Source organism: Amblyomma mixtum, unplaced genomic scaffold (genome assembly GCF_055824585.1).
Source record: "Amblyomma mixtum isolate Tamu unplaced genomic scaffold, ASM5582458v1 scaffold_13, whole genome shotgun sequence".
NCBI lineage: Eukaryota > Metazoa > Arthropoda > Arachnida > Ixodida > Ixodidae > Amblyomma > Amblyomma mixtum.
In genome coordinates this window covers 1187512-1200174 of record NW_028317662.1, presented here as the reverse complement: position 1 = coordinate 1200174, position 12663 = coordinate 1187512, and the positions used below count along the sequence as shown (strand labels likewise).

The 12663-nt window shown below is 44.2% G+C and overlaps 1 protein-coding gene across 1 annotated transcript; it reads left to right on the top strand.

Annotated features, from left to right (window-relative positions):
* The first annotated feature begins 585 nt into the window (after positions 1 to 585).
* Positions 586 to 6006, top strand: LOC149324850 (kunitz-like toxin PcKuz1). Its single transcript, XM_089565236.1, has 3 exons — positions 586 to 655; positions 4532 to 4561; positions 5843 to 6006. The coding sequence occupies exons 1-3, from the start codon at positions 586 to 588 to the stop codon at positions 6004 to 6006; spliced, it is 264 nt and encodes an 87-aa protein (XP_089421362.1).
* The last annotated feature ends 6657 nt before the right edge of the window (positions 6007 to 12663 follow it).

Here is a 12663-nt window from a genome sequence, read left to right as displayed (position 1 = left end):
AGACACGCTACGCGGCGCTTCATGCTTCCTTTGAGACGCGCAGAGGCGACGTCGGAGCAGCAAAACGCTGCCGAGCAGCGGGCACGTTGTCAACGAGCGTAGCGCAATCTTCACTTGCCTTTTAGTTCGAAGCCTTTGGGAACCAGTATAGAATGGTTCTACTTAGATTGGACCCTGAACCTCATCGTGGCTAAAATCGTTTCAGCGAAAAAAGTAATGGCTGTGTTACTGAAACGCTGGTATATTTCGATCACTTCAAGAGCTGCAACTCTGATATAAAAGTAGTGCTCAGTTCCCGCAAAAGCTGTGGAGGCACATGCCTGTTCCATTTTGCTCATTTTGCTGCTGGCCGGAAAGACTACTGGCTGCATCTGTCTATATGTGTGGTACGCAAACGTCATAAAGAACACTCTGATAAAAATTCTATCCACATGTGCGAAAAGCGAGCGGAGGCATCCCGTACATAAAAAAAAATATTTTAGCTCAATTCCCGGTATGTGCTACTTGTTTTTTTACAAGCATACGCGTTCAGCGTATAAAAGATGGAGCTTTTAGTTGGGAAGTTGAATTCTCGCATTGGAAGCCATGAACGCAATACTCGCTTCATTCATTGTGTCGGCATTCCTCGCTGCCTTTGCATGCGGCCAAGCCTGTGGTAAGATTTTATTTTGGTAGCTTGCATTTTGTCAATATTTTGAAAAAAGTAAATTTCACGCCAGGAATTGTTAAAAGTATTAGCACTGAAAAACTTTTTAGAACACTGATCATATGAGTACATGATTTCTCTCACAAGATAAGAATAAGCCATCAGAGAGGAAGGATTGCTATAAAAGCAAACTATTTTATACCGCTTCTCAGTTGCGGGTCTCTGGTGTGATCAACGGTCCGGAATGATAAAAGAAAGCTTAAACAGAGATAAGTACTAAGATGATTAAGCGGCCACGCAAGCTAAAATATCAATTTTACAGAAAAAGAATTGTAATAATGAATAATCCTGGAATTTATTTTTTATTCTAGATGTTTGCCATTAGACATAATGTAAAAAGGAAAGAAAGTTTTAAGGAGTGTAAACAAGCTTCGCTTAAAAAGTGGCAAAAGTTCACGATAAAGCGATTAATTATTAATACGAAATTAGTTCTTGGCTCATTATCTATTACGCACGTTTTTGCCAAATACATCGGCCTAACCTTAATTAAATTATTGATGATGCAATCAATATTCCTAGAATTTATTGCATCATCAATATTTTAATTAACGTTAAGCCTATGTATTTGGAAAAAACGCGCATAAAAGGTAATGAGCCAATAACTAATTTCGTATCGTTGATGAAGTGGCGTTTTCGGCTTCAAGTATTGCTTGTTTTTGTGCATTCTATTGCGCAGTACCGATGCCATCTTACTGAGTTTAAGAAGACTTTCACGTTGCGACCTCTAGGCTGTGAAAATAAGAGAATATAATGCAAAAACATGCGTACAATACGAGCTTAAATCCCGCTGAGCAGCTAAATGCAGACTTCCGGAGAAGAAAAGGATGTCTATAGGTCATATACCCTATAAATCAATTCCATGGTGGCATGTACATTGAATTTTAGATGTTAATGGCACTGTGCTACAAGCTCTGCAAGTCCTTCAGCCTGCAGTTGTTTTTGCCACCTGGATTGAAAAAGCGATCAAAAACAGCCTCCAACAGTTATCCATCGCCCCTGAGTGAAAAGGCGGCGCGTCAGGGAAGAAGCATTCATTTGTAAATGTCTCACGGAGTGCAGCTGCAGAATGTATGAAAAACTCGATGCCATGGTACTGGCTATGGTACACTTCAGTGAACACTGCTTCATAGCAGATGTTGTGGTGGAAAATTTTCGGCACTTAAAAATTCTTTCTTTTCCAAAGGGTAAATCGCGCTTTGAGAAGTAGAGGAAAGAAAGAAATTTCCAACTTGCCATAGCGGTTTTTGAAAAATATGGTTCTGGAAAGTTAGAAGCTTTCCCAAGCAGCCCAGGTAATCGACACAACATTGAAAACGTATTGGCAAAGGCAGGTTCTGCAAAGGAACAGAGTGAAACCATTTATATGGAGTAATGGGTAGACTATCTGTGCAGCATCGGTTTGCAGCTTTCTACTGCAAATAGGCTCACTGTTTCTGTTCATATTTCCGATGCCACAGCGAGAGAAACCATATCTCGACGCAGAAATACATTAGGAATGAGCAAATGCACCTGATGATTATATAGCATAATGTTCTTTTTAGTGCCGGGCAGTTTGTTTTCCACATGACTTGGTAGTGTTAAGAAATTTTGTCGTTTGTGTTACTAACTTGGTCAATAAACTGCTATTTTAGGTTGCTCTGTACACACTGGTGACGAACATCCTGTAAATTTACATGTGTAACACAGCCAACTGTTGTTTCGACTGGGTACCACGCTTCTTCAGGGTGGCACATGATTGTTTCAGATAATATTTTGCATGGGTTTGGAAAACGGCTGCTTAATGCAACTAACTTAAAACCAAACGAGAAATTCCGAATTGCTATAAAATGGCACGTGCGCACGCGCGTTGCGGGATAACTCATTATGCGAACATATGTCCGGTGGCCAAGCTCCAGGCACAGCAGAAAATGTTCGAAAGCACACGCGCACTGAAGAATGCATAAAAACACACATGTCAGTCTAGTGAAGTTTCCGTTAGTGTCATCGCCCTCGGCATCCTGTGCCGTGTTCGTCGAACACAGGTTGAAGTTAGTTGCCGGTCCCACAAATACAAACTCCATGTAAGTCTCTGTTCGAGGATCCTCTCAGAATGAATCCTTATGAGGTTTACACCGAACAAACAGCATGAAAAAAACATGTGAACTGAAATGCTTGTCGCATCCTGCGTATCCAACTCACTAGGACCACCAATGCCTTTTCTTCCAAAATCTGTTCCACGCTGTTTCTCTGTGCGCAAGACATGACAACCAACCATCTAGACTTTTATTCCGGCGGTGTCTGTCTCTTACTGACCACTGACACATGCTCTCTCTCTAGGGGATGTCGTGCATTTCGTCACATGGTTAACACTTTTTGCCTATGCGCTCAAATGAAACGATTAAATACCGCCAGAGACAGTTTTTCATCCGCTGCCGTCGGTGTCTTATGAGCAGCGTCGACACTTTAGCCGCTTGTGGCTTCATTCTATCCAGTTTCGTCTTCTCGAGCCACTGCTAATCCCTGACTCCGCCTTCCAACTCCTTTCTCTGTATTTAATTCCCCCCCCCCCCCCCCGGAGCTTATCTCTCCCACCTGTGCTTTTTTCGGCGTTTGCTACTATTTGCAGGTTTTGCTTTTCACACTTCTGTGCTCTTTCAAACCCATTAAAAAGATAATCTGATTCAATATAACGGGACTTTCTATTACAGACTGGGTGTTAGGAGAAACGTCGCCTATAAGTTGCTCTGTCTCACAGTGTAAATACTAGTTGTTTCAACGAAGGGGATCAGTGATTTTTAAAACTTTTTTTCAAGTAAAGAGAACCTTTTTTAGCATAGTAATATCGGTTGTTGGCGCTAGTACAAAAACAGGCGTCTGGTTAACTAGTAAAGAGATTAAATTCTAAAAGTAAACTTCGAACTGTTACCTACAGGCACCGTATATCAACTAGCGATTTGTAGCTAGCCTTTAGTAACGGTCATATAAATTTTCATGATATCGAAAACGCGATAACACTCGCCGCTGTGGCTCAACAGAATTTGGCTGCATCGTTCCAAAAAACATTCGCTTTCGAAAACCATGCATTCAAACCAACTTCTCCAGTGTACATAACCAGTCCATATAGCTAAATTTCGTTGAGCCGCAGTGCCGGGTAAATCGCGTACTCGAAATGCCAATAGTATCAATGGCTTTTTTTAAAGGCCGGCTACAAATTTCTTACTGCAATCAGTGCCTATCGGTAATAGTTAAAGAATTGAATATTAGAATTTAGTTCATCAGATTACTAGGTAGCATGATTCCTGTTCTTTTTTTACGTCCGCGAACACTGGTATTACTATGTCGAAAAAAAAAATTATTTTTTCTGCTCAAAAACTCTTTTTCAAAAATAGTCATCCCCTTCCCGGACACACGCCTAGAAAACATATATGTAAATCTTCACTTCAGAAATAGCAGTATAAGGTGTTCCTCACAGCATTAAGTGCTCTTACAATATGGCCTTTTATAATTTAAAGCTCTGCCTTCAAGAATAACAAATTAAAGCTAACGTTTCCTTAGCGACAACCACAAGGCATCCGTGGACAACAAGCTTCCTCTTACAGCTAATATTCGCCAAGCCCGAGAGTCCCCAGTCACGAAAGCATACTTGTCTGAAGCACGTGATTGGTGCTGACATATATGGGAAAATATGCGGTCCACTTACTAAGTACCCTTGCTTTATATTGAAATCACTAGAGAAATTTTCAATTTTAAGAAAGATTTCATGTGTTTACAAACACAGTACGATGCAGAGCTTCAACTAATTACACAAAAAGAGACGTAACCTCTGTAATTATTATCTTCTTTCAGAGGACCCTCCAAATTGCACTTATCCAGACGGTATGTGTTCCAGTTTTAATTTTTTCTGCAATATCGTTTATACTTAACACACAGGTTTATTTTCTCAAGGTAACAATTGCTGTTCCGGTTATTCAGAATGTTTCAGGGCAAAACAAGAAGTTCGCTCACACTTTGGCTCGTGTGCGCTGAGAAGAGCTGAGAAAGAACTTTACCCTTCATTCCAAATCATTTTAAATGCAGAAGATGTCCCACGAACTCGAGCGTGGAACTTATAATCAAAAATAACGGTCCAAAGCTTGACAGCGGCCATGCCTGGCACAGAATCATTACATCCCGTGCCAAATTCATAATTCTTTGGTGTCATAGGGTACTTTCAACAAAGAAGCATGAAGGAAAATGTGCTAGTATGACACCTGCTTTAAATAATGAGTAAAAATTCCAAGCTGGGGTATTTGGCAAGCTTGGCGGTTTAACCGCGCGAAAAACCAAACAGGATGGCACAAAAAACAAGACGAACGCTCGGCGAGTGTTGTATTTATTTGTTCTTGTTTTTTCGCGCTGTTAACCAGACCACGCATATATATTTATATTTATATAGTACACTAGAAAAATGCTGGCCTTCAAACCGAAACGTCGTGAATTAAATCCTGTTATGTTTGTCAACTTCTAGTGACTTTATCTGACACTGATTAATCAGCTGCCAAGAAATCAAGTTTAGGTGAAGGCAAGTTTGAATTAGGCTATTTGAGAAGCATGAAATAGAATTTTTGACTCGCAATGCTTTCCATGCGGAGACCCAGGTAAACACAGAAAATCGGAATATCATTTTGCGCACATCCAGATTATATGCCAAAATCGCTGGTTGATACCTGCCGCGTAATAAAAAAGTATCGTCTACTGCAAACATTCAAGCCAAAATAATGTTTAGCAGATAATAAGTTTTTCAGCTTCATAAAATGTACGAAATATGTCTCCCGAAATTGTTTTGTTCATTTCGAGCTGCATTTTCAAGCGCAGAATATTATAATTTATGTTGTAAAAGTGTTCAAACTCTGTCGCATTAATGAAAAGGAACAGAGGGGAATAAAAACGTGAGATTAGCGGCCAATTTCAAATTTCGTTAGAAGAACATGGCGTCACTGCAGAGAAGTGGCACACAGCTGTAAATATCACGAACTGATTTTCTGAAGTAAAGGTGTTATGCTGCCTTACCATGGAGCAGAAGGAGAATGAGATGTGAATCAAATAAGTGTAAGTGTGGGAAAGCTGATGACCAGAGTGGCGCAGTTATACCGAGATTATGGTGGCTCTTCCATGCAGGTTGCATGGAACCTCAAAAAGTTGGACCGTGCAGGGCGCTTGAGCCGAAGTTCTATTTCAACTCTACGACCAGGAAATGCGAGCCCTTCAAATGGGGAGGATGCTGCCCAAACTGCAACAATTTCCAAGAGCAGGAGGAATGCGAAAGAAACTGCCTTAGATAATTATAGCATGCAGTTCGCAGTTACCTCTCTGTGATATGCGTTCGCCAAAAATAAACCCAACATGAACAAATAAAAGGAAAAAAAACAAAATGCATTGAATTATTTGTTGTTGAGCGATGTCAACGTGCCAGGCTTGTGATCTACAAGGCGCAATCTTGAACATCTGACTGTCTTTCTACATTAGAGGCGAAGTGAAAAGCTACCAACAACGAATACCCTTCATTAGCAATGTAAACGTCAGGAAGCCCTTAATCTCAGACATTTGCGATAACAGTTATCCTAGCCGAAAGTATCTACAGTCCTTCATCTCCAGTATAATAAGAACCACTTCTACTATTGTCTCCAATCGGCTTTAGTCCCGAGTAGTGCCCCAGATAAGACACGCATGTGCTTCAACTGCTGCGCTGGTTAAGCGCGCACTAACCAGGCATCTGGCAACAAAGGGCGTCTTTCTATTTTCATGGTCTTACATTCGAGTGAAGTACAGAGGAATAACAGTCTTGTCCCTATGTGAAATACAACTCTCTCCCTGAGCATTTGTGTAGCTACAATTTCCGCTGTCATTCTCTGACACGACTGAGTGCAGCTGCTGGACAGAGAGGTGGAATTCGAATGCAGCGTGGTGGATTCTCGATGAAGCCGACGTCCGTTCCGCAAGCAGAGGAGTGCCGCCGGATGATGAAGTTCGGTGATGGGCGAAAGAAGCAGACCGGATGTATTTACATTCTATACAATATCAAGATTGAACGGGACAGTACATGGGCGTCAATAGTGACCGAGGTTTATAGGGCTCTCATTCCTAAAGTCATTAGATGGGGAATCGCCCTTGCCGAGAAGAGAGTGCCTTGATAAGTTCACTTTTACACAATGACACGCTCCCCTCCCCCGTCGCGTGTTCGGCTTGAGAAGTGAGGAGGGTGCTGTCGAGATAGCGTATACTGAGCCTTATAAGCATGTGATGTTTGCATGAGCATGGTCAACTGATGGTGGGCAAGTGATGCCGACTCCAGTTCTACTTAAGACCCGATGCGCAAGATCGGCATCCCGGAGGATAACCACCGGAAACTGGTCCTTTGCCTTCCCATCAACATTGTCTCGACTATTAGGGTCAAACATAAGCTCCAATGGTATTTAGTGTTGCCGACGGCCGCACTGTGGCGAGGCCGAACACGATGGTTTGTCCACTTAGGACTGGAAGGGTTGCTGGCTTCTTCCAGGCTAGGCTTGCTGTCGCCATTCTTAATAAGGTATGCACTGAAAAGGGTCTCGGAAAATCAATATTTGTCGTTGAGGTGTGTCACTCTATCTACGAAACGAAATACTGCCGCCATGAGCTGAGAGCTTTTACATAACGTAGCAAGGCTCAAGTTGGCTGCGGGACTCAATCGGAGCAGGAATTTACCGCAAATGGCAACAAGCGCTTCAAATAGCACACACTCCAATTATTCTCGCAGCAACTTTACCATTCTTTGCGAAACAGCCATCATTGGACTACAGATAAGCGTAGTAGATGGACGTAATTGTCGCTTATTGAGACTATAAAATAGGATTGAGGCTGGTGACGAAAAGGCGCTGGAATAACTCGTTTCATTCGAACACTTTTATAAAAGTAATTTTTATTTTATTTTAAATTGTAACGGAAGAAAGGGCGACAGGTTCCTTTTCAAGCGCCACCTGTGAACACCAGGTGGCAATATGGTGAAGAAGGTTGGTCCTCGATGCTATTAAGGAGGAACCGCTTGGATGTAGACGAATGGCCGAACTGCGCTTTTACTGGCAGAGCGAAAAGGCGAAGGTTGCTGCCGAACGCGTGGTGCATATCGTTGCCCGAAATTGCTCACTACCTGCCACCACTTCGTGCATCAAGTTCCTGGCGCACCCGCAGGTAAATTTGCCGTTCTTGTTAAGGTTGCCTGCTATGAACAAAACTTCGCCAAAATGCCACGCAACGACAACGAAGAATACATGATGAATTGTCTTTATGGCGCGGAATTCGGCGCGATTAAATAGTAGTAACTGCTGAAGCTCACCCTAAGCAGCCAGCGGCATCGCGGTACTAAGATCACATTTCAAGAAGGTCATGAATGTCGCTGACACGAAACTTCAGGCTCTGAACGCGGCTAGTGCGCCGGAAGTCATAGCTAGAGTCGCGTGGCTGGCTCTTGAGACAAATACTCGCAACGTTCACCGCCATCATACATCACACCAAGGTGAATATTCTTTGCCAACAGATTTCTCGCGTGAAAAAGAACTCATTCTGGCCAAACCAGAAAAAGAGACGTTTTGCCACACACTTATTCACAGCAGATCATTCAATGAGATGCAAGAATTCCAAAGGCAAAATGTGGACAAGCAAGATGTCAGCAGCATTGTCGCGGATGTAGTCGCCATCAAATTGGTATCCTGCGGACTCAACGTAATTTCCAGGACAAGAGCAACTTTTTCAGCCTGAAATGGTGCAGGTACGCTTTTGCCACTTTTTCCGCCTACGATATCCCGTCAATCGACGGCGAATATATGTGTGAGTTTCCCTTTTCTGGGCCGACCGCAGGGATGCTTACTGAAGATCGCCTATACATACGCCAACACAGTCCATTTTAGGCATATTTTCGAGCACCAGGTTACAGAATTACTGTATTTCTCTGGCACTACTTCATTGTCGGTTGTATAAGGCAGTGCGGGGCTCGGCGCCATTCTCGTCCAGAAGCAGGTAGGCCGCGAGTAAGTCCTCGCGCACGTCAGCAGCTGTTAGAGAAAGGCAGAGGCAAACTATTCCACGACGAAGAATGAATCCCTTGCGATAGTGTTGACCCATTCGAAACTCCTTCCGTTTTATTACGGCAGGCCATTTAATGTTGAGTGTGGTCATCACGCCTAGTGCTTGCTCGCCAACTTGATGGACCCGTCTGATCGCCTCGCTAGATGGAGCTTATAACTGTAAGAGTATGAAGGCATCGTCGTTTACTACTCTGAACGCAAGCACGCTGAAGCCGATTGGCTGTCATGAACACCTAAAGATACAACGCTGAAGGACGATGACGACGCCTTGCTGGGACCCATCAGCTCCAACACTTCTGCACAGAAGCAGCGCTCTGATTCCGACCTCCAATGCTTCATCGAGTACTCGGAAGTTAAGACTCCTTCACGCACGTAATCACTGAAGTGCGGATTGTCTTCGTTCTGCCTTCTCAACAATCGCCTCATGAAGTAGATGGATGGATGGAAAAACTTTATTTTCGTCAGAGAGCATGTGTGGACGATTCCGTGTTAGATGGCCATCAACCCGTGGCTGACGGCGACCTGGGTGGCCCACTCCACGGCCCTGGTCTGGACGACCGGGTCTGAGCTGGCCAGCACGGCCTCCCACTGCTCGAGGGAAGGATCACGCATAATGTCCGCCGGTGGCGGTGCTATGCTACAGCTCCATAATACGTGGTCATAGGTTGCCAATTCGTGACACCATTTGCACTCCGGCTGAATGTCCGGGTAGATTTTGCTCAACACGTATGGGTTGAAGAAACATCTGGTCTGCAATCGGCGCCAGACGCATTCCTGCGCCTTCACCAATTGCTTGTCCGGGGGTGGGTAAATCCTCCGGTTAAGTCTGAAATGAGTAGTAATGTCATGAAAGGATACCAGCCCATCTCTCGTGGACCTTCCCGGGACGTCCGGCTCACCTACTCGGCTGACGAAACCTCGAGCATTCATGTGAGCCGTCTCGTTCCCAGGGTTCCCAGAGTGTGCAGGTACCCAGACAATTTCCGCCTCTGTAATCCCTCGCTCCGTGGCCCGATTCAACAACCGCGCCGCTGTGACAGATATTCTGCCCCTCGCCAAATTTCGGATGGCTGTTTTTGAATCGCTGAAGATCAGGTCAGCATTACTACTAGTCATAGCTAGTGCTATTGCCGCTTCCTCTGCAGTTTCTGGGGAGCGGGTTTTGACTGATCCAGTTTTGATCCAGTTTTGATCCAGTTTTGGGTTTTGACTGGTGGTGGACGGGCGGGGCCACTTGATCGCCTCTGGATCAGTCATGAAGTAGAGCTTCGCACCTAAGAACGATGTCTGCCACAGGTTTCGCACTACGAGCCAACAGCTGACCACTTTGGTTTTACTCGTACCCTACATCGAATTCAGGACAAGTATTAGTAGCCCCGCCTCTCCCCGGATGTCTTATGCTACGTCAAGAGCATAATTGCTAGTGCCCATTCAACCAACAACGACACCTTTCCAGCAGATCAGCATGGGATTACTTGGCCTCTTCCCCATATCAAGCGCCGGAAAGAAGCGGCTAATCGTGGCATCTGACTACGTGATCAGCTACGCCGAACCATAGGCGCAACGAAACGGCGCAGCAGGAGAACTCGCAATGAATTATGAGGAAGGCATGCTGCGACACTGCGCACCCTAAGCACTCGTCACCGAGATGGCAAGAGCGTTCATGGCAGACATGACATAAGCCACCCTCCACTATGTTTACACAAGCAACCCACCGGACGCGAACTGCCTACCATGTTGAAGTGGGCCACAAGACCTACAACGTCGTCCTGCCCTACACCAATTTTGCCTACAACACTGCAGTACCGAAGACTGCCCATAATCATAATTATAGTTATTATGGCTCTTCAATACAGGGATTCTGTATTGGCTCTAGTGCCCGAAGTCTACTTCGCATGCAAAAGCGCTTTTATGGAATACGGATACAGTTGCATGCAGAATATTTCTCTTTGGCGCCTAAGGTGCTCTGAAGGGACACTGAACCAAACTTTCGGAGCTGCTCTTTTACATGTAAACAAGAGCTTGACTGCTAAAATCGATAAATGCCACAAGCATTTTAGCGAAAAAAAGGCGGATACCACGTTTATTTTTCGCGATTTATTGCTACATCGTTGCACCTGGCGGTCGCCTGTGGAAGCTGCGACTAGACGTCATTACACCCGCGCGCCCACAGTTCCCGCAGGAGCACGATTGCCGTCGCTACTCACGGGTTTTGCCAGTTTTGCGTTGGCAGCGTCGGACGTTGGGAGGCTTATGACGTGGTCTACCCAACTGCAGTGCGACGTCGCGCTTCGAGTGGCGCGACCGGTTGCCTGTAGGAGGAGGGTGTCATGACGTCACGCTCTTCACCTCGCGTCGGCCGGGAGGGCTTGGCGCGCGCTCATAAAACTTCGAAAATAAAACCAACCGCTAAAAAATATGCAAAATGTTGACTAGATTTCGGTGTAACTACATTCCAGGAATTTATTTTCTGCGCTTTTGTTCAATTTTAAGGTTTTGCTTCAGTATCCATTTAAACAGTGCGAAAACAGCGTATACTTCCCTGTTAATAGAATTGAGACATATCTTTGTTTTTATTACATACAGTTGGTAAAATTCTTAGTCTGCAGGCATCGCAATTGCCTTTTGCACCAAATTTGGAGTAAAGAAAGTAAGACGTTTTTTTTTTTCGGTACACTTCGTGATCGTCCTTCAATCATGTCATATGAAACGACAAAGTGTATGCTGCAGGTAAACAGCGCTGGAACGCTTGCAGATACGATGAGCCCAGCATACTGCAGTTTCCAACCTACATACAAAAGAGAGAACTCAGCTATGTGTTTATATGAAGTCTTATAGCATACGTGTATGCCTTGAGAATCTATGCGCAGAGTTCCGAGACTGCTTTTTGTGTAATTAGCAGCTTAAAGGTAGATGTCATATAGAGAACTGATCCCAAATAATGTAGAGGCTCCAAGTAGCTTTTTTTCTTACGTTCAACATGGACAAAGGCTCTGAGAGGTCCAATGCAATCCGGTAACCTTTCTTAAGATTAGGCTTTTTTTATGGAAAAAGATTGGTGTGGTGGAAAGTAAAAGAAGGGTTCACGACTGGAAGCAATTTTATTAACATAGTGAAATGATAAACTCGTCAGCCTAATTTATATATGCGAATTTTTAGGGATTAGTGCTCCGTGAAGGGCAGTTTACGTGCCTCAGAAATGTCGTGCTTTCTGTTTTCATAGCACCTTGTGGGTTAAACATTAAAAGAAATATATATTTTGAACAGTAGTATAGTGCAGCATAGGTCATAGTTGGACCCGTACCGTTCATGTTACTCTGATTTTAACGTTTCGGTGTACAGCAGTGAATATTCATTGTGTTTAAATGCCTTTCACTGCCACGTCGACTGCAGCGAGAGCAAAATGGCTTCCACCAAAAGCAGTACTCGCAAAATTTTTTTTATACTGTTTCATTCTCATGCTTTTGCGTCGCTTTTTTTGCTGGTATTTTGCTTATGCCAAATGCCACGTGTCGGTTAGCTGCCGCATCTCGCAAATATAGGACGGGGTTGCTGCTGGCTGGTAAAGGGAGAGCCGTTATCTGCGCGTGTATAATACGCCCGCTACTCGACTGCCGTGAAAGGCCCTGAATACAAAATAGTACCGGCACATGCGAAAACGCGACCGGCGATAGAGTATGCGTGGAGGAAACTTTTATAGATATCGGCCTCTTTTTTCTACTTCCCACAGTTTTCAAGCACGCGCATTCAGCGAATAAAAGAGCAAATCTGGGATGGCTATAATCAAGCGTTCTATTGTAAGTCATAAACTAAGCGGTGTCTTCAGTCCCGTGGGTTACTTCAACTGGACAGAGCCAAGTGTCCTCAGTCCCAAAAATC